The 23895-nt window shown below is 34.6% G+C and overlaps 1 protein-coding gene across 2 annotated transcripts; it reads right to left on the bottom strand.

Annotated features, from left to right (window-relative positions):
* Positions 1-529: 529 nt before the first annotated feature.
* On the bottom strand, positions 530-23823 carry LOC143247858 (ubiquitin-like protein 3). Of its 2 annotated transcripts, none has more exons than XM_076496408.1 (6): positions 23251-23823; positions 11640-11697; positions 9864-9972; positions 3112-3198; positions 2573-2650; positions 530-1892 (listed from the first exon to the last, which is right to left on the bottom strand). In XM_076496408.1, the coding sequence occupies exons 2-6, from the start codon at positions 11664-11666 to the stop codon at positions 1825-1827; spliced, it is 369 nt and encodes a 122-aa protein (XP_076352523.1). In that variant the 5' UTR covers positions 11667-11697; positions 23251-23823; the 3' UTR covers positions 530-1824. The 2 variants fall into 2 exon arrangements, with proteins under 2 accessions (XP_076352523.1, XP_076352522.1); XM_076496407.1 differs by having other exon boundaries at positions 11640-11683.
* Positions 23824-23895: the final 72 nt, after the last annotated feature.

Genomic DNA, 23895 nt, shown 5'->3' with positions numbered 1-23895 from the left:
ACTATTAACATATCACTCATACAGTTATCACCATTAGTTAACTGTGTTGAATATCAACATATCACTCATACAGTTAATTAGCATTAGCTAACAGTGTTTAGTTGTTCATTAAAGAGTATGCTATCTGTGTATTTATCAATGTACTAATATATTGTAATCACATTGGTTTAATGTTTTAAAGATAATGGATTCTGTACTGTTTCTTAATGTCTTATTATTAACCATCTAACTTTAATATATTATTTTACCATTCATTTTATACATGAATTGTATTTCCTTTATGTTTTTCCATCTGACCTTGTCCAGGTTGTATATCAATATTTCACAACTGGTTCTGTGTGACAAGAGTTCATTTGTATAGATATATTTTAAACTCTAAGACTATTCTTTAGAGTTTTTTAAACTACGTAGGAGTACGTTAAGTAAAGAGAAGTAGAAATTACAACTTAGATTTTAGGATGATGACAGGTCCCCTAGTGGCCGATTTGAATTTCTTGTGATTTCTGGATGAAGTAATGACAGCACTGTCCAAACTGGTCATCTCTTTATTACATTACTTTATATTTATCAACACATATTTACATGAGATTAAAAGTTTCTAGGCAGCAGATCTGAAAAATTAAAACAAATATTCTAAAAAGCCAGAGTAAATCTCATATTTAATCATGTGGTTTACACTTTGTGGAAATTGTTCCCTTATACAATGAACTTCAGTCTGTGATCCACAAGAATATTTGCATATCGCTATAAAAACAAACTAGGTTTCACTGTTATTACTTTAACGAAATAAAATGGAATGAAATCTGTAAACACTGAGGTAATAACCTCCTTCATTTGTTTTACTGTACAAGAAAATTAAAACATATTACAACAACTTACAAAGAAAACAACAATCTAGCCCTTCAAGACTCTCCATTTTGTCATGTAGTTACCAATGGTTTCTTTCAGAAATACTGACAGATGGTTAAAGTCCAACTAAAATATAACATAAATATTCATCTCACTTGTTCTCCCAACCAATTCAGCCAAATCTACAAACAAAAACAGAACAGCATCTATCATCGTGTTCACCTCTGCTCTTCCATAATCTATAAAAGATACAATAAAAATGTGCTACTCTTGTATGCTTTGTTTTAAAATGCATCTACTGCCACATGATACCAGTAAATTAACAACTTATCTATTTAGTTAAGGTAGGCTGAAAAGACAGATAACCAACCGGTCTGGAATGACAACTTTCTACATCTATAGCGACGTGAGTACCTTCTCATAAAACATACTACACTGAAACATTTGAGGAGTATTGGATTTGCAGCTCAAGAACTACGTCCTAGATCCATGTTGTAAGTTGGTAAAACCTTATTTGTAACTACCATGTCAGAGGGATCCACTGTGACATCACAAACTCTTGCACGGCACCAGTCTTGAAGACGAACTCTCCCATGACACCAGTCTCAATGACAAACCCTACAATGGCACCAGTGTTGATGGCACAAACGCACATGGCACCACTCTTGACACAGCATGACTGGATGGCATAATCTCACCTGCCGTATTTTCACGACAGATTAACGTAGCACTTCTCAGTCTAGTCTCGTTCGGCACGTCCGGACTCAGTCCGTCTTGATGGCACAACATGTCTCGACAGTACAATCACATGCACAACACTAGTCTCCAGAAGAAAACTCATGTTAACGAGAAAAGCGTCATTTTAGCATTCATCCTAGTGATAGTATTACACAGCAGCAGTCTTGATATGTGAGCTGCCACCCACAACACCTACTCTGTTTGTGAAACAGTTTTATCCTAATGAGAACTTTATGTTCATAATATTGAGCACGCACTACCACTGCAGCACCCACTGCTCCTGTCTTTGCTCTTGTGTCTCTGATCTAAAAATAAAAAAACAAATCTCACATCAACTTTTAATGTTTCACATAATATCGGTTTCAACAACCTTTAAATTAGCACATTCAATAGAGAGAAATAAATTTAACTAACCACACAATATTTAAAAAATAATTAAACAATAGTACAATTTTAGATAGGTCATTTTTCTTATATAATAAAAGCAAACAACTGATATTTTCTGAGAACCCAAAACAGGAAACTAGAAAACTGTTTTCATGCGAATACAATAATTGATTTGTTACAACAAGCAATACGTTAAGTAACATTAGCTTGTTAAGTTACCAAAATAGAAATTGTGTTCAACTTCTCAACAAGCAATACATTAAGTAACATTAGTTTGTCAAGTTACCAAAATAAAAATTGTGTTCAACTTCTCAATGAGCAATACGTTAAGTAACATTAACTTGTCAAGTTACCAAAACAGAAATTATGTTCAACTTCTCAACTGTACTTTTAATTTAAAACTAGCAAAAAAATAAAGTTCAACTAAAGTTACAAAAGTAAAACACTTTTAACACGTTGAAAGAAGATCAGATACAACACCAATTTTCATTAATTATTTGTAAATACTTGATGTAATGAACTAAGAAATAATAACACCATAATAATAGTAAATAATAATATTTAGTGAGTATCCTTTCCTTAAAATACTTTCATGTACCTTGGGAATTTGGTTCAGGTAGATTTTCTCTGGGTACAAGATGCATCACTGTGGTTCTACCTAGTGGAAGCTGAAGAGCTGAGAAAAAAACGTCACAAGTTGTTACTGTAGGAGTTAGCAGAAAACTGTTCTCCTCAATTAGGAATATTCTGAGATAATACCATGATAATTCAACAAGTGTTTGATAGCATTTTCTAATGCATAATATTGTCAGAACAAGTTGAACCATTACTTAATTCTAGTGGTTAACTTTAACAATTTTCAAGCTATGTTAATGTTGTATTTATAAAAACATTATCGGAACTGATTAGTTTGCGTCTACCATAATTTATTAAATCTAATATTTATTGTTTTTTATCAGCGACTTTAATACAAAATTAACAAAGAAACAACAAGTGAAAACAAAACGACATTCCCACTTCCCTACTACTTTTCTAGTTTAAAACTACCACTTAAATTCTGAGACTTTAAAATAGTTAATATCAGCTTAGTTTGAATCCAACGTGAATGGCTGAACCTGGCTGATTTTAATTAGTTACCTCCTAAAGTAACATTCCCATGTAAAAATCGGCCTTGATAAATCAATCGTAAAATCTCTGCCTTGGACACACCTTCTTCTGCCCACTCTGTAAAGAAACAAAAACAATCTATATTTCTGGACACTAATGACATTCATCATGTGTAAGCATCTTCATACAATTGGCATATCTTGTTAAAACACACGTGGACAGAATAATTGGATATAGTTGACTGATTGATTTAGTGAGTTATGGCACAAAGCAACAAACGTCCGGTTAAAAGGTAAAAATAAATTAAATGTAGTAAAATACATAAAAGGAAATGAAGGTAAAACAAAATATCATTGAAAAACAGAAAAAGCATAAAACCAATGTTGACACCTAGTTTACAACGTTAAGAGAGAAAGCAGAGTAAGAGAAGTTGTAAAGGACTTTCTCTAACATAATGGTAATTATCATAACCCGCCAGGAAGACTAACAGGTAAGTATAAGAACCACCGTCAGTCACCTGAAGTTGGCCTTTCCAGTCCTGGTTCCGGGTTGTGTGTCATTATGGCCAGTACCAAAAGGTAAAGTAATAAAAGTGTTAAAAGACATGCAGCAAAATTGTAATAACAACTCGCCAGGATGACTAACGGATAGTTCAAACAGCAGCGTTAGTCACCTGAAGTTGGCCGTTCCAGTCCTGGTGTTGGGTTATTTAATGTTATGGCCATTTTCCAATTTCAAATTAAACTAGAGAGATTGAGATTCTGAAAAGGAAACTAAAATTAAAAAGGTGTCATGAATAAATATCAAACACTTAAATGAGGTTAAAAACATTAATGGCCATTAAAAAACTAAAAACTTTATCAAGGTGGACAGTGTCACCATCACCAATAACACTGTCCAATGTTACAGACAAACCGGGAGTCAAAACGTGTTTAAAATAGAGCCATCGTTGAGAGTAGTAACAATGGCAAGAAAGTAAAATGTGGCTTACAGTGATTTGAGTGTTACACAAACTACACACTGGTGTATCAGCTCCAGATAAAAGAAAACGATGAGTTAAAAAACTGTGACCAATGCGTAGTCTACTTAGAACAACTTCCTCCTTCTGAACCTTACGGAAGCTAGACGGCCAAAGCTCAATATAGGGTTTTATTTGAAAAGGCTTGTTGTCACGTTGCTCACCCCAAGTGAACTGCCAGCTAGCACGGAGCCAAGACTTGAAAACAGGACCATAGTCCATGTATGGAATGGAACAGGCACAGCGGTGATAGTGCTAGAGCAGATAGATTTAGCTACCGTGTCTGCAAGCACATTCTCGCAAATACCAACGTGGCCTGGTATCCAGACAAACTGGATAGAAGTAGATGTTAAAGAGAAATGGGCCAGTCAGTTTTGAATATCAGCGAGAACAGGGTGTGAGCCAACGTGAAGTGATTCCAGGGCCAGCAGAGAACTAAGGGAGTCAGTATAAATAGTGCAGGCAGAGTACTGCTCAGCTTCAACATGATCCAGTTTAAGAGATATGGTGTACAGTTCAGCAGTGAACGCAGAAGCTGTAGAGGGGATTCTGCGTGCAACCACCGAACCGCAACAAACCATGGCAGAGCCCACATAATTATCTGATTTGGAACCATCAGTATAAATTGGAATGGAATGATTGTTCGAAAGATGTTCAGTTAATAAAAGACGGTACTTCCAATCGGGAGTATCTGCCTATTTCAGATGACTTAAAGAAAGGTCAAATTTGGGGGCTGCAATAAGCCATGGGGGGATAGGCTGACTAGTGGATTCTACAATGTTATCCAACAACAGATCCAATTCATCCAATTGCACCTGGATGAAAAGGCCAAAAGGAGCAATGGCAGATTGTCTGTTTTGATAAAGTAAGGCCCACTGAGGAAGGAAAACACAACCCCAGGTGGGATGCATTGGTAAGGAATGAAGTTTTGAAGAATATAGTAAAGACAGTTGCAAACGGCAAAAATGCAGAGAAGGTTCATGAGATTCTACGTATACGCTTTGAACTGGGGAGGTGCAGAAAGCCCCAGTGCAGAGTCGAAGTTCTTGATGATGAATGGGGACCAGCATCTTTAAGGCGAGTCTGGCAGAGCCATAGACCAGTGATCCATAGTCGAGTTTTCAATGAATATTAAGGCCGAGGGTCTAGCACAGCTATAGCCCACTGATTCATAGTCGAGTTTTCAATAAATATTACGGCCGAAGGTCTGGCAGAGCCATAGACCATTGATCCATAGTCGAGGTTTCAATGAATATTAAGGCGAGGGTCTGGCACAGCCATAGCCCACTGATTCATAGTAGAGTTTTCAATGAATAAGAGCACGATATACCTTTAACATTGAACATCGATCCGCTCCCAACTGGCGGTAGAGAACACGGAAGATGTTCAGTGCTCTTTTGCATTTGACCCGTAGCTGCTTTAAGTGTGGTATAAAGGTCAGCTTATGGTCAAAGATAAGCCCCAAGAACTTGGTCTCAGGGACCACTGGCAACAAAACTTCACCGATACAGAGTTCAGGATTAGGGTGAATACCCATTTGGCTGCAAAAGTGCATGCAAACGATTTTAGAGAGAGAAAAATTAAAGCCATTCGCCATAGTCCACTTCAGTACACGATTGAGGGCAGTTTGTAGTTGCCGCTCAACATATCTCATGTTCGACGACTGACACGAGATGTGAAAGTCGTCGACATAGAGCCCGTTTCCAACTGTGAGAGGGAGTTATTCAGTGATGGCATTTATCTTTATACTGAAAAGTGTGACACTCAAAACACAGCCCTGAGGGACCCCAAGTTCCTGTACAAAGAACGGAAAGTGTCGAACCCACACGAACTTGGAATCTCCTGTACATTAAAAATTTTTTAATAAACATGGGTAAATGGCCACATAACCCATATATATGGAGGTTTCACAAAATTCCATACCTCCATATTGTGTCATAAGCCTTCTCAATGTCAAAGAATATTGAAACAAGATGTTGGCATTTGAGAAAGGCTTCTCTGATTGATGTTTCAAGTCGAATTAGGTGGTCCATGGTGGAGTGCTGTCATCGAAACCCACACTGGGTGGGGGAGAGGAGGTTGTTTGATTCAAGGAACCAAACAAGACAAGCATTAACCATCCTCTCTAAGGTCTTACAAAGACAGCTCGTCAAAGCAATTGGACGGTAGTTTGAAGGAATCTTGGGATCTTTCCCAGGTTTAGAGAAAGGTAAGATAATAGCCTGGCATCAGGCATCAGAAAAAACATTCTCCTGCCAGACCTGGTTGAAAACAATTAGAAAAATATCAAGAGAAGCAGGAGAAAGATGGTGCAGTATGTCATAGTGTACATCATCAGGTCCAACAGATGTACTGCCAGACCAATGAAGGGCCATTTTCAGTTCCACCAGTGTAAAGGGACAATTATAGTTAAAGAAACAGTCAGTTCGAAATGAAACAGGAAGCAATCAGTGTTTTGATATCATACATATTAGAAAGTAAACCTCGACAGTTCCATTGTATCAAGATGGCCATTTTTAATGACGGGTAGGCAAAGTGGCTGGAGAACCCTTCTGTTTACGACCACGTCTTTTTTCCTTACTGTCCTTATTCGGAGGAGGTCTATCGACCTCCATGGATCCTGCTCTGGGTTGATTGGGCAGGTCTTTGTTGTTGGAAGAGGATTCCAGTGACTGAGGACGCGAACGAATGATTGTTTTGCATCGTTGGGTGGGAGGAAAAGATGTATCAGAAGAAATGCCTGTATTTGAAACTGAAGGATGTGATCTTGAGGTTTGTTGGAATGTATGGGAGGAACAGAGATGGGTGTAGAAGTCGATTCATCAACCTTTTTAACCATGGAGGTCAAAGGCTTTTCATTTGTTTTGAAAATGATTTTCTCTTGGAGGCACAGAGAGATCTGTCTGCACTCCCACTGTAGTTGTGGAACGAAGTGCAGCAGCATATGTCCGAGATGAAGTGGTAGACAGCAATTTCCGAGCCTCAGGATAACTAATGTTATGAGTTGTTTTCAAACGCTGCACCTCTTTTTCCTCCAACCATTTTTGGCAAGAATGAAAATAGGAAAGGTGGGAACCATTGCAATTGACACAATGTGGGTCCATGTGACACTCATAGACATCGTGGTCCTTGCCACCACAATGAGCACATGTCAGGGAACCACGACAGGATGTCTTTGAGTGGCCGAACCTCTGACATTAGAAACATCGGAGAGGGTTTGGAATGTACGGCCGTACCCTGCAAAGTAGATAACCTGCCTTGATGGTGGCAGGTGCACATGGTGATGTAAATGTCAAAACGAGGATATCTGTCGGCAGTGTAACTCCGTCTTTGCGAGTGCAGATGCGCCTCTATACAGAAACTCCTTGAGTGGAGAGACCAGCGAGAATCTCTGACTCGGGGACATTCTTCAAATCCCTCTCAATAATAACTCCTTATGATGAATTCAAAGTAGCATGAGGAGTAACCTCAATAGGTACATCCCCAATTGCCTTTGAATTCAAGAGGAGTTTACTGTGTTGGGATGTGGATGTTTCAACCAACATGTCTCCAGATCCAAGCTTTGGAGAGCCAGCAAGTTCCTCTAGTCACTTCTGAAAAAAAAAGGGGGACATTTGCCCTAAAGGTTTTTCTGAAAGAGAATGTAATATAAGAAAATGGGGTACAGGTGTTACAGATGTTGAAGATTGCTGCTCAGAGTCTTCAAGGCGTGGTCGTTTACCTATTGACTGTTTTTCACTATTTTATTTAAATTTTTGTTGAAGGATCCATAGGAAAAAGGAAAATTTTGGTACTCACTGACCCCACCCACCATAGAACCTTGCGAGGGGATGCACTACAATGTCATGCAAGGACACTGCACAAATGCCAGGGTTTCATGAGCACTATACCCAAACACCAGCATCAGACACAATGTCCACAACACTCATTGAGAACCTCCAACACTGGTACTTGGTTGACTCTAGCCCAAGGGGACCAGCCGACTGACCCAAGGGGGGCCACCCAAAGGCCAACCGTCTACAGGAATTCAAGGCCAAAGTGGTGTGCTAGGGTTGGACCCCTCAACCACTAGGATCCTCTCCTCCCCTTCACGGGTCACCACGCACGACAAACACGTGGGTGGATGTTTAGATCTTAGAGGAGGTAAACTGAAAGATCAGAACCTTCCTTGGGTGGTCCCCTCACCACGTACAGGAATCCACACCGAGGGGAACAATTGGATATAGATTGCTTCTTGTTAATTTATAAGAAACATTACATTTCCCTATCAGATAACACTCCAATTCCATAAGATACCACATGCTTTTTCATCATTATTATGCATACATGTACATATTAGGCCTAGTAAAATAAGCAGCTCTTGAACCAAATATAATGACAAGGATTAACATAAGCCTGACTGCCTGAAATGTAAGAGCTTGTCCCACCAGTTTTAAGAAGGCTACATTGCAACAGTAGTCTGTTTATCACAATGTTTTATTACCCTACACAAAATGAACATTTGACAGTTTTAATCATTTTGTATATTGTATCCTAATAACATAACTTAGTTATCACATCTCAAGAACCATGGTTTCTGTTACCAATATACAAAATATGCTCACCCATACACACATGGGGATATCATAGTTCCTTCTGGAAAAACAACTAAGGTGAACCAACTTTGCACCACAGACAGAAGAAAACTGTAAGTACCCACCATACACCCTTGGACTATTCTTCACCGATGAATTCAGGTGCCATGATCTTGTGATTGTCTTCTGATCACTGATTAAATATTCCAGTTCCAATAAACATGTTCATACCTTCAGTGGTATGGAGAACATTTCACTAATAGAACTACTACCACATACAGATTTTAGTTGATTTTACATACATATAAGTATGAACAATATTAAACCTGTAGCAGTAAAGATTTGACATTACTTATGACCTGTTGAAACCAAACAGGTCTGACCAGGTAGGTTCTGTAAGTAGTTATCAAACTGGTAAAGTATTCTCAAATTTTTAATGTTGAATAAAGAACCTTGTGTTTTTTACTTCATAAGATGTTCAAATTTGCAAGATATTGAAATAACTTGCCAACTGGGTGAAGCATAATATATTTACATTTTTAAATTTAAATTGCAACACCTTGAAGTGAATCTACTCAACGAAAACCCGAGCTTAAGATACATCATACACATTTAATAAAGATTCTAACTGTCCACTGCTTGTGTTAACACATCATACACATTTAAGAACAATTCTAGCTGTCCACAGCTTGTGTTAACACATAATACACATTTAAGAACAATTCTAGCTGTCCACTGCTTGTGTTAACACATAATACACATTTAAGAACAATTCTAGCTGTCCACTGCTTGTATTAACACATAATACACATTTAAGAACAATTCTAGCTGTCCACTGCTTGTATTAACACATAATACACATTTAAGAACAATTCTAGCTGTCCACTGCTTGTATTAACACATAATACACATTTAATAAAGATCCTAATTGTCCACTGCTTGTGTTAACACAATACACATTTAATAAAGATTCTAACTGTCCACTGCTTGTGTTAACACATATATATTTTATAAATATTCTAACTACTCAATGCATTTGTTTGTACGTCATACACACTGAATAATGATTCTAACTGTCCACAACTCTTGTTAATACATGAACATACACCATAAACAGAATGCCATAACTCACAACAAAACTGTGAGAGAGATCACACATGGTTAAACTAGAACATCAATGTCTACATTACCTTGAGGCCAGTTATCAAATATGTGTTGGGCAATATCCGTAGCTGAATCACTAGGACTGAAAATGAATTCCTTTGTTTTTCCTGTTACAAGGATGAGTCTCAAATTGATCTACAAAATTCAAACATAGCCTGCTTTATGTAATACATCCCCAGAGTTTGACAAAAATAAAACACTTTTATCTGAGAAAAACACACATTCACAATCTGTCATATAATAACATGTAAAAAGAGATTCACGATGTTAGAAAAACATGCAAGTTCAACAAGTCTTGATAGAAATTAATATAAACCACTGTAACCCAAATGCTTTTAAAAGGTAGACCTTTCTTCTTCAAGGGTAAACTGGTAATAGTGGTGTAATTTAATTGTGTGTGTATATATAAAGGGTGTTTAGTGACATCATGAAGACCATCCAGTTCTCCACAAAATGTCTATTTCTCCATATACTGTTGTAAGTATCTCATTTCTGGTATAGGGTAGCCAATGCTGAGAGTGTGTGATAAAATATATGTATATTTAAACCATACTTAGGTGTGCAAGTAAAATAAATGTGACATCTCAATACATATCTTTAAAATCTATAATATAAATCTGACACTATAAAGGTCCCTAACCACTTTCCACCATCTCTGACACCACAAAGGTCCCTAACCACTTTACACTATCTCTGACACCACAAAGGTCCCTAACCACTTTACACTATCTCTGACACCACAAAGGTCCCTAACCACTTTACGCTATCTCTGACACTATAAAGGTCCCTAACCACTTTACGCTATCTCTGACACCACAAAGGTCCTTAACCACTTCACACTATCTCTGACACCACAAAGGTCCTTAACCACTTCACACTATCTCTGACACCACAAAGGTCCTTAACCACTTCACACTATCTCTGACACCACAAAGGTCCCTAACCACTTTACACTATCTCTGACACCACAAAGGTCCTTAACCACTTTACACTATCTCTGACACCACAAAGGTCCTTAACCACTTTACGCTATCTCTGACACCACAAAGGTCCTTAACCACTTTACACTATCTCTGACACTATAAAGGTCCTTAACCACTTTACACTATCTCTGACACTATAAAGGTCCTTAACCACTTTACACTATCTCTGACACCACAAAGGTCCCTAACCACTTTACACTATCTCTGACACCACAAAGGTCGCTAACCACTTTACACTATCTCTGACACTATAAAGGTCCTTAACCACTTTACACTATCTCTGACACCACAAAGGTCCCTAACCACTTTACACTTTCTTGTGAAAAAAAAAACCTACAATGTACCAAATGTAACACTGCATTAATTTGATGAAAATAAACTCTGCTTACAGTTATTTTTCACACACAAGGACTTTTCAAGGAACTTAACAATCAGTGCAATTAGAAAAGTCCATCTACAAGTAAGCTAACTATTGGAACTTTATTAGAAACAGAGTTTCTCAATCATTCCTTCTTATGCACAGTTTTATTTAATTTTATACTAATAACAATATCATACACTTCAGTTAAACATAATCCACTGTTCATCAGACTACTCACAGTTTTATTTAATTTTATACTAATAACAATATCATACACTTCAGTTAAACATAATCCACTGTTCATCAGACACTATTTTAAAACTACTTTAATCTTGTCAAACTAGTTTTGAATTTATACATTCTTGTAACATGTTATATTGTTGAATGGATTTGTAGTGAGAATACAAAAACCAGTCCAGGTAACATATCCTTTGTACACATTACTTGGACAACTTTACCTTATCAGCAGGAAATCTGGATTCCATTTTCAAGAGATATTAGACTGAAATAAACAAACTTTAAAATATTAGTTGTCATCTTAATAAGTTTCACATAAATGTAGAGAAACACATATATTCAATACATTAATTACATTTAACATACAAAAATAACCCAGAATAATAATTACATGCCTTTTGTTTCCATAATAATTGGAGCTTGGAAACAAAGAATGATCCTTAAGATACATTGACTTACTTAATCACATCATATAGTGCATGGTACTTGACCTTAGGAAAACTTATCAACCAACAATGAATGTAAAACCAGAAAACTGTAATATATGAATGTTACTAAAATCTCCAAACAGTTTATATTATAAACTACTGACTTAAACTTGTTACAGTATAAAAGTTTTCTAGCTTGTGACTTACACTCAGATGTTTTTCATATTCAGATAAACATATTAATCTAGTTTTTCCTACAACAGTTATGATATAAATAATTTCATAACTTGCAACTTACACTTGATTTTAATTTATGTAAAGACAGTAATAGTTTATTACTATGTTACATAAATAAAAGTAGTTATTAATAGGACACATTTTCATCTTTTAAAAGATATTGTCTAACAGAGAAATGAAAAGTTTAATTCTTAAGAACAACTAGATTCCAAGCTACATTAGAGAAAACAACAACATTCTCTGAATGACACCAGGCAGTTTGTTTTATGGTGTTTGATAGCTAAAGAACAAAACATTTTTTTTATCACAATCACAAGTGGTATATGAAACAATTTAAACCAAACACTGGATGTTTTTCACCTCAACCACGTATTTAATAAATATTTTGATGATTTGTAATAATGCAATTACAAAAAACAAACGTTCAAGATCCTTCCAACACAGAAATGAAACTACATACAGGAGACACCCCAACTGTGATTGGCTGATGAGTGAGCATGCCAACACCAGAGATGCCAACTATTTCAAAGGCCTGAGCAAAAAGATTGTAGACAAAGCCCTTTATCATTTGCGGCTACTAGGCCTGACCAATGTCTCTAAGCTGTTTATTATTATATTATTATTATAACTTGTTATTTATTACTGCTATAGGTTGCTCATTTATGACTGTGTTTTGTGAATTTAATAAATAAATTTTAAAATTTCTTTTGAAATTGTCTTTTATTGAGTTCAGAGTAACAAACATACTGGTAAAACAACATTGAACATGCACAAACAGTAAGCAGAAAAAGCCTTCGTGTAAGGACTAGTTTATATCATGTTTATGACACTTATTGTAATAGTTTTGTAGCTGTTGCAGCCTTTGCTTTCATGAGAATGTCTCTGGATGGTTGGGAGTTATAACAACATTGTCTATTTGACTGCATACACATCTTGTGTGTTATAATACTGCTCAAAACTGAGGTGCTTAAGTTTGGTCTGAACTTGCTTTTGTTTTAGTCACTAAACTAAATATCCTTCCACTGTCAGCATTAGAATGAAAGATTGTAAGAATTCCAAGCATAACCCTACACAGAATGTCGTACTTCTGGTTGCCATTTCCATCCTTAACTGTAGACAGCTGAACCCAAAACTTGTCAACATTCAACTGAAGGACAGTTTCTGAGAAAGTATCAATTTGATAATTCAAATATTGCCCTTCCAACTTGTCAATAGTGTTGTGCTCATGTGTATTGACAAGGACAGGATACCTGTCTGTGAAGAAGTGTAGAGAAGAGAAATCTTTGGTGACTTTTAGTTTTGGATCAGCAATCTCTACATGAATCAGAAATTCATCATATAGAGCAGTGGTTCTTAACCTTTTTCAGTGTTTGCACCCCTTTCAAATCAGTAATCATTTCTCGCACCCCCCCTGAAAACTAACATATAAAAAAAGCTAAAAATATAAAGCATACTCTTATGTAAAAATATAATTTGCATTAATTATTCATGGGCATCCTCGCACCCCTTGGGAATCATCTTCGCACCCCCTAGGGGTGCGGGCACCCCTGGTATAGAGGGAAATGTTTCATCATGTAATTTGTAGCTGCAATATAGTATTTCTTGAGACTGCTGTAGAAGCTGATTAGGTCCAGGTCCTTTTCATAATTAACAATGCATTCCTTGGCAGCATTTCCAATAGAAACTGCCTCATCAGATTTGTGTAAGGATTCATTGCTGTAGTCAAGTTCAGTGATGTTGTCTTCAAGATATTCTGGCTTGATGTATCTGACAAGTATATTTTTAACTTGTGTAATCAGAGTTATATGTATAATGTGTATGCAAGGTTCTTCTCTTTGCAATATCAAATAGGCTTGCTCAAATAGAGGAATTGCAGATTGAAGAAAAAAAACAACATAACAAGTTCACTTTGTTGTCTAAGAAAACTGTTAACTTATCTAACTTGCTCTGCACATAACTTTTCTTGGTTACTTCCTTGTTAGCTTTCATTTTCTACTCATTGATTGTCTCTTCTTTAATTCAAGGTCAGACTGCCTAAACATATATTGAGTTATATCAAATGTTTCTTTGTCTGCTTTTAGAGACTGTTGTCTTATGTCCCTGTGTGGTTGAGAGGATATCCTGACTGTTAAAGTCTTGCTGCCTTTTGAATCTAGTTTTTCCTTTTCACAGTGAAAATACTTCTTCAATGACTTCCACATGTCCAATATTCTGTTGAAGCACACCCCAAGTGATAGCCATCTTGTGTTGACAAGTTGTAGAATTTTTCTTGTTTCTTTGTAATACAATCCTTGAAACTCTTTGAAATGTTGTTTTCTGCTAGCACTTTTGTCCAGAAAATAGTGGATATCTATCAATATATCAGAAACTGGACAAGGAAGTTCTCTGGAAGCTTTCTGGGCAGCAATGCAGCAATATTCATGAGGTGACAGACACAGCCCATGAAGTAAATGCTAGGTTGTCACCTTGAGATGTGTCCCATCACACCTTTACCTATACCAGACATAACTGAGCCATTGTCTGAAGAAAAACTAAGACAGTTTTCCCATAAAATTTTGCTCTTTGTCAATTCGTGGTCCAAAATCTTGAAAATATTCTCTCCCATTGAGGCTTCTTTCCATTCCACCATTGTCAAAAAAGAACAAACAATTTTTCCAAGCAAAGGGTCGGGATATCGTACAACCACTGGATACAGTTTTGAGTCACCCATGTCTGTGGATTAGTAAGTATGCTTGAAATCATTTTGTTATCTTCACAACCCAACATTTGTACAATGGCTGTAGTTTTGGTTCTAACACAGCCATATTTTTTTGCTATATCAGAGTCTGGGAACATTTTTCTGAATAGATGTCCTGCATGATCAGCTACAGCTAGGGGTAAATTATGAGCAATGACAAATTGTGTGAACATCTCTTCTGCATTTATGGTTTCATATTCTGAATTCTTACTCATAAATGTTGTTATCTGCATCGTTTTTGTCTTCGCCTCAGCCTTTTGTTGGCAAGTTGCTGATTTTGTATGTCTGGAACAATTGTTTTTCCTGCCATGTACCACAGAAAAATCGATGTGACAAACTGTACAAAACGCATGACTGTCACTGACTTTTGATACAATGACTGGATATTTTGCACTATACTCTTTCCTAAATTTTTGATTCATAGTTTTAGTCCTTTTAGATTTGCCAGAAACAAGACAATCTGGTGAACGAGGCCTCTTTTTTTCCATCTTGTGAACGATTGCATTGGTGTTTCTATGCCACTTAGAAAACAAGAAATACCCACCTACTCGAGCACTGACTGGCTGACAAGCACTGATGACGTAACTATGGATTCCCCCACGTACCCAGTATGGAGAAGCACCACACTCAAACTATTGGTAGACGTCGGAGATAAAAATATTTTTCTATTATTTCAAGCACAAACATGATTATCACAAGTAGCCATTTGGACTATGTCTTTATTTATTATCAAAATTTATTTGTATCTCACTAGAAATTTTCTTTTCACCCCTTTCAAGCCCTGGGGGAACAATTTATCACTTTATTGTATAGGCCTATATAATAATTTGGGAGTTGCAACAAGTCGAAATATTTGTCTGTATGAGTGTATAGTCGTAATGTATACACCAAAATCGTAATTATTATGCTCAAACTGTAATGGTTGGCATCTCTGCAACACAGAACTGAAACCAGAGAAACCTAAGTCATAATAGCAACAGAAACCAATAAAAGTCTAAAAAAAAAAAGAGAGAAAATCACCAAATTAACAAAATATTTAACAGCATTTATGTAAATCATTACAAAACTAATATGTGCCACTAACAACTGATTAAGAACCAAGTATCAGTTGGTTGTCCATAACCAATAACCAGATATGATTTTAGAATAATACCCACTACTAACAATTAGCAACTGGTAACACTATAGGATTTTTAAATTTTGCGATTTAGTAATTAGCTTTAAGAATATATAACAATCAAAAGGTCTATTCAAAATAAATGACCAAATATTTTAAGAAGAAATTCAATAAATTTGTGAATCTCCTAAGAGTATTTACATAAATCACACTATATATAACTTACTTAGTCTTAAATTTCTACAAAATTAAAAGAATTTAGATAAAATCTCTTCACTGATTTTTTGAGAGAATTTACGCATTACTGCAATCACTAGAGAAACTTTCTGTAACTTTAACTAACTAATCAGTGATGTCGAGAAAACCCACTTGTAGAGAAATATATGTAAAAATGGCTCGTTTGGGTTGAGAAAATTTTTTACATAGAGGAGTGAACAAGCTTTAGTTAGAGTTACCTCTTTTGTGAACCTGACGATCACTGTCAGGTTCAAAAGTTGTTACCTCTCTTTTTTGTAAAAAATTTTCAACCCAAACGAGCCGCTTTTACATATCCATTAACTATTCGATCATTGTTGTAGTAATGAAACTAATTAATTAAAATTCAGTTAAATGTCAAATTCTTTTATTCAACATTCAATTAAATATCCTTATGTTTTAAAAAATTATGATGTAGCTTTAGTTTAAACCTTAGCTAAACATTTTGAACAGAAGCAGGAAAATATTATTATAAAGATGAAATTTTCTGTGAGAATTTTTGAAGTGTGGATAAAAAAAAAATTTAGCCTAACAGAAAAACATGCTAGAAAACAGAGAATTCAAAATGCTAACACACCACACTCAAATTTTACTTCTGCTTCGATTATCATATTATACTTGTTCTCAACTTAAACACTTCATACATATTCAACATCATAATGCTTTAATTGTACAATGAAGATGGCTACACTTGATGTCAGTGAAACTGACCAACAGTTACTAGAACTGTTATACACACATCACTGTGGTGTCACCACTAGACTATGTCTAGTAGTTTCAGATAGTGAATAACAATGTAATTTAAAAGTAATGTTCACATACTTCTGATAAATCTAAACTGCACAGATAACATGTTACATAATTTATTAATAAATGAAATAAAACCTGATCTAGTTATGTGATGAGATGAAACCTGCTTGAAGTAAAAAATGTATCTCAAAACAGCTTGCATGGGTATTAAAATTTATTTTATTACTTTTACTTTATTAAAATAAAGTAGAGAACTATATTATTAATTTATCTTCAGGTTGACCTGAAGAAATTGAAACATTGATCTAGCTACTTATTGTTTTAACATTTTGGACAAATATTGGGGTTATTTGTTTATAAGTTAAATAATAAAAGACAGCTGTAAACACTGTCCACCACCAATTCTTGGGCTACACTTGTCATACTAAATACTGGGATCAAACTGCCAATCTTGTAATGCACCCATTACTCTAAGTTGCACATTATATGCCACAAAACAAATGGGTTCACAGTCCAGCATACTAACCACTAGGTCACAGTTAGCCCAATTTTAATGTGTAATAAAAAATATCTTCAACAAATTTGAAACTGAACAAATATCAAACAACTAGAACTATGAATATAAAGTGTGTTACATGTGTGCACCAAGGATAAGAACTTAATACACCATGGTGTAGCTGAATTTATGCTTGATAAATTTGTAAATATTAATACTATAATACAACATTCATTATGGGAGGAGACTCCATATGGATGACATACTTGGGTTCTCTAATTATACCTTCATGATTATAATCTAGTCTCTAGATGAGAAATACAAACTTTAATTAGCAAGAAATTACATCAGTCTTCCTCAACACTAAAAACAAAACTGTTGAACACTCAACTGACACTAAGATAATTATCCACACAGTACATAGCATACAATAAACAAGATATACAAAAGTAGATACAACTGATGTATTAACATCCTCCAGTTTGCGATACTGGATGACAGTAACAGGAAACTTGGGATCTGGCAAATATAGAAATTAACAATGAGGTCATTTTTATAAATGCTAAAGATAACTGGAATATGCTGACAGCAATCTCAAAGGTTTACACATTATTTTTTGAGAATGTGAGTGGGGTCAGATTTTAGCTGTTTCATCTCCTGTGGTTAGAAAGAAGTATGTTAGTAACATTCCTTGACCATGGTCAGCCTGTGAATCACCTGCATATTATCCATTCACTGACAAGTAAAAAGACATTTCAAAAACAAGGACTAAAGTTTTCTTTTTACAGGGTTTTAGGAGAGATATGCAAGCCTCTCTTACTTTTGGTGGGTCAACAAACAGAAGGCAAACTTGAGATTGGAAAACAAAGAATTCAAGATAGGCTGACATATATTAAAACTTGTTTTACCAATCTGTTCACTTTAAGAATGTTACTTGTATGGAAAATAGATTCCAATTAAGCTTTAAAAGGTTTTATATAATGTGTCAACTAAGAGATTAATTATGTAATGCATGTTAGTGGAGGTTAAATAAAGACTAGGTGATTGGATTGTAGGTGACTGAGTGACAGAAAATAGTTATTAATGAAGTTTAATCACAGTGGACTATTGTTATGAGAGGTTATGTCTCAGTGCTTGGACCTTTGCCTTTTATTATTTGCAGTAATGATACTGAGATAAATTAACTTTTGCTCCAAGCATTAAACTCTTGGGTATTGATAATGTTAAGATACACAGAACAACTCAGACTGACTGGTAATATCTGGAAGATGACCATTAATAAGGACATTTAGGTTAGTATAATCTGAATCACATTAATATAGCACAACTAAAAAAAACCTGAGTGTGGCACAGTTACATCTAATGTGACATGGGGAAAAATCCCAGTGTACCCTTTTGGAAACATACAGTTTTGATTTTTATGACAAATTTGTATGCCCATTCTAGTTTTTGTTTCTCTAGTAAAAGTTTAAGAACCAGTCTACCTCTGAGTGTAATAATGCATAAATTACTCAAGCCATCAGTATATGTTATTAGCAGTAATGCTAACATAATTTTAGGGGTATTTATAGACAATTACTATTATGCTGTTTGTTTTTGAATTTTGCACAAAGGTATATGACGGCTATCTGCACTAGCCATCCTTAATTTAGCAGCGTAAGACTAGAGAAAACTCAGCTAGTCATCACCACCCACTGCCATCTCTTGGGTTACTCTTTTGCCAATGAATAGTGGGATTGACTGAGCTTTATAATGTTCACACAGCTTAAAGAGGCAAGCATGTTTGGTGAGATGTGGATTCGAACCTGCAATCATTACATTACGAGTTACTCACTCGAACCATCGGGCCATGCTAGGCCACTGTGTTTAGTTTTAGGTTCTTTATCTGAGGTGGAAAATTGACTTTAAAAGATTCTGAAGACAGGAGGGTTACTTTATGGAGATAGGTTAAAATGTCTTAACTTGAGAAATAAGGATTGTGTATTCACAACAGTATACAGAAACAATAGGATAAAGGTTTTGATTTCTTTGTGCTGTATTCTGAAGACAACAGGATAATAGAACAAGTTTATATTTGTAAAAGGCAGACTACATACACTACAGTTATGATAGCTTTAGTTTTCTAGAGATTAGCTTATTGGATGTGTCACCACTGGCAATAATGGAGGCCAGCACCTCAAAGGAGTTAATAGTGGAATCACCAAAGCTTGATAAAACACTCTACATGAGCAGTCACTAGGCAAACAAGTGTTATAGGATGAACAAGTCTACAAAATAGAAGAGTTTTATTTTACTGTCAACCAAGTTTCACTTCCTTGATTGATCTATCTTTAACAGAACGTAAATGATACAAATTAGTCACAACGAGATTTTAAAAATTTTGTAAACATAGATATACTTTAATATTTTAGATGCCCATAAAAGTTTTAAAATATTTTTACACACAACATCATCTTTTATTGGAAAGAAAAACAGGCCTCGTATGGCATTCATAATGGATAATATTGTCTAATGTGCCACGCTAGGTACAACTGTTCAGTTTTGCATACAGATTTTCTTCTGTGGGCTTTTCTTGAAAAGTATTTTAGTGGAAAGCTTATTTGCTTTGCGAGTTTTCTGAAAAATTGCTTATTTCTAACAAAATAATTGCAAAGTAAACTGTACTGCAACACTGACAAAGACATTTTTGTGCTTATGGCTTTTCTCAGTGACATTTAGGGCTAGGTAGCAACAGTCACATTGCACAAGAGTGCTGGGCAGGCTAAAGGAGTTACAGGTTGCTCCATCTGCCATAGCTACAACCCTGCAGACAAAGTGATTGTGGTAGAATGGCAGTGATTTGTAGACCAGTAGTTGAGTAACACTAGCTTATGTGATCACTTAAGTAATACAGATCCACATGTAATAACATATGAACCATAAATTAGATAACTGAAAAAAGGTTAAAACTTGTTAAATATGTGAAACCTGATTTTATTCAACAACAAAGAAACAATGTTGTTTCTCCTGACTAATAAGAAAATAAACCTATCAAAGTTTCATGACATTAGGGAAACACAGGTTCAAGAAATCAACTGAACACCAAGATACTGAAAGCCACAATCCAAAACTTATAGTAACTACTTCTACATCTTTTAAATTTAAATTACTTCTCACTTTGATGCACCTATCATGTGTATTGTTTTATTAGAGGTAACACACTACTGGATACAATATGAGATTTACTTTCTGCTGACTATATGCAGCTTCTATAAAAAAATTTCACATGTGATACTAATTCTGAACTTTTAGATTAAAAGTATTTCTTAAGAAATGTTGTAGAAAACTGAAAATGCTTATCTTTGGTGTAGATTTCAATTACTGATTTTACGCAAAGATTTCCAATAGTTTTATAGCAATAAATGTTGTCTTTGTTATCACTTTATCACTCAGGATAAAAACAATATTCACTATATTTAAGATCCACAGTACTTGGAATTCTCCTGGGTAGCATTAATTTACAAGACCTACTCATCCTTTTACCAGGTATATTATTGTGTGCCAGCAACACCAAATATGAGATGCATTTATACCTGATTAGATATTTATTACTCATCAGAATCTCTAAGCAGGACTAGACCTAAGGCACGGTCAAATACATCAATCAAAAGAGCTTGGCCTCCTGAGTACTAAACTGTATACAGATCTCAAGTTGATCAAGAGATGACAGAGCTGAGCTAAAGGCCTGTACTTAAAATAAAACAACAAAAAACAACTCAAGAGCCATTCCATGAGATGCAGCTGATGACTTGTACTAAACTTACAATCAAACTGAGTTCTTTTATCTTTCAACCACAGGTTATGTTGAATATATTAAATACATTTTACCCTGTTTAAATTAACATGTATAAATATTCTTTGGTAACATTTTACTTATTCAAGGAGTTACTTAGGCTGACAAAATCTGATATAAACATGGTATAACAGCAGCCTTATTGTTAAAATATAATGCAATATGGTCAAGAGCAGTATCATCCAGCTAAGCCAAACATCTGTCAACTTTATCTAGTTCCGGACCTGCAAGCTAAGATAGGCATTTTACACCAGACCATGACAACTACAACTTTAAAATACTAATTTTCTTTAAATAAAAAAACTTATGAAAGCTACAGAACTTACGTGTTGTTAAAAGAACACTTCTATGGGGCTATGAATGTTGTATTATGCTAAAAATATTTTAAAATTTCAATAACAACATTTGTATTCAGAGCATGCTGAAATCAAGCAAAAATATAATTGTACAATTACAAAAATGTTAATGTATGGAATTAAACTTTAATAAATAGATTTAAACCATTGAGATTTATTGTAAGAAATGTCCATTTTCTATACATTTTTATTCCAATGGTTTTAAGCAAAATGCTCACCTCACAATAGTTCACCAAGTAAAACCTCATAACAAACAAAAGAAATAAAAAAAAACAGCAATTTGTTTTTATTTGTAAACAAATACTTAAATAACCAAACCAAAACTACAGATTATTATGCAGACATGATTTCTGTAAATATAACATACTGGAGTGATATACACTTCAAAACAAAAACTGTTCACAAACATACATGTAGCTCATCTAATACTAATAAATACTTAATAGTAAACAACATACAGTTAAATGGTAAGTGGGTTTGTAATATGTACACTGAAGCTTATTTTTGTATGTATATACAAACTACTAATTAGTAATAGGAAATCCTAGTGAATTATAAATCCTGATCACAGAAGTATATGAGTGTGGAGTCACAAATATATATATATATAAATCTTCCAGAAACATATTAAAATATTGCATGCCAAACAACAAGCATGGCCACCATGACTAATCAACTTTCATGCACAATATTGTGGAGATGAATGAGTGAACATTAGAACCTATGAGTGGGTGTTTGACCAGTAAAAGTCAGTGATATATAAAACAGCTGCTCTTTACATGTTCTACATTGATCTGGTCTATCTTAAAACACACAAACAAAACTTTAAAACCATTAATAAATACTTTTTATTCATTACATTTAAAAACACAAAGCCATACAATAAACTATGTGGTCCATATTACATAAAGCAATATATATATGTCTGCCCACACCAACGAACATGTCAAATGAGCAATGAACTGCAGGAAGTGTTGATTATGTATAACAAGTATGTATTTATTGGTAACAAATATAAACTTTCTATTTAACATGTAAATATGCAAGTTCATACTTGATTCTGGACACCTGGTTGTTAAACAGTTTTCATTCATTTACCAATATAATATAAATTTACAGGTTTTCAACTAAGTATTTCATTAAGACATTTTATTTTACATTTTTAATAGTTTCTCAGGTTACCAGGTAAAGTTATTTTATATCAATCACAGATATTTTGTTGGTATTATTTCAACGAGACATTTGCATGGTGTGAGAGGTTAATTTACAAGTACAATTATTAATTTTTCCATTAATTATTAAATATGTAAATCAAATTTCAGTGTAAATGTAATGATTTTCTGACTGTGGAATATAAACTATTCCTATAAACTATTCATGTTCACTATTTAAAAAAACTCATCAAGGTAATAGTAAAATATGAAAGAAACTTGGTTATGCTAAAAAAATTATTTACTAATGTTAACCCAAATACAAAGAAACAGCAGTACATAACTGTTGTAAAACGAATGAACTTTTTAAAATTACATTACTTTCTATTAAGCAAGAAGTAATTCTAGCCAGTAACATATTAAATCACAATATACTAACTATTAAAAATGTGCTGTACTAATACACTACTTACATCAGATCATCCAATTCAAGTAAACAGTGTCGGTGGCTGCAGATGTTCGTGGCAGTTTTAATATATAACTTGATATGAATATGACGTTTACATAGAATTTATTATATATTTAGATATAGGCCTAACCAAGTATGGCTAGGCCTGAAATACTTTTGGTCAGTCAGAAACAGTACCAGTTCACTACCATTAGGATAACACTGGTAGTTCTACCAACAGTCTGAGAACCAATGTTATTGATACACAATACCTGCTGTATTTAGTATTTTTAGTACAACCAGTACATTGTATCATTAGTACGTAGCTTAGTAGTAATGCTTATTCTAGTAACAGTAGAAGAGAAAGTAGGGTAAAGCAATATAGTTTTTACCACAGATGCACTTTGATTATAATACATGTAATTATCTTTGGGCATATGTCATTCTTCTTATACTTTAAAATATACCGCATATTAACTTCTTTCTTAAATAATTATATATACTAGTAACTAATGTAGCACCATCCAAGTAACTAAAAATGGCGAAGTAATACAGAGGAGAAATAAATTGCATTATGGGAGTACGTCATATTAAATGTACTTTTTTATCCGCGCCACCTTCGATTAAGTTAAATTTTATGTTTTAAAGTATTTTTATTGTAAATTTAAAA

The sequence above is a fragment of the Tachypleus tridentatus genome, chromosome 3 (genome assembly GCF_004210375.1).
Source record: "Tachypleus tridentatus isolate NWPU-2018 chromosome 3, ASM421037v1, whole genome shotgun sequence".
Classification (NCBI taxonomy): Eukaryota; Metazoa; Arthropoda; class Merostomata; order Xiphosura; family Limulidae; genus Tachypleus; species Tachypleus tridentatus.
This window is presented reverse-complemented; position numbering and strand designations above follow the sequence as displayed.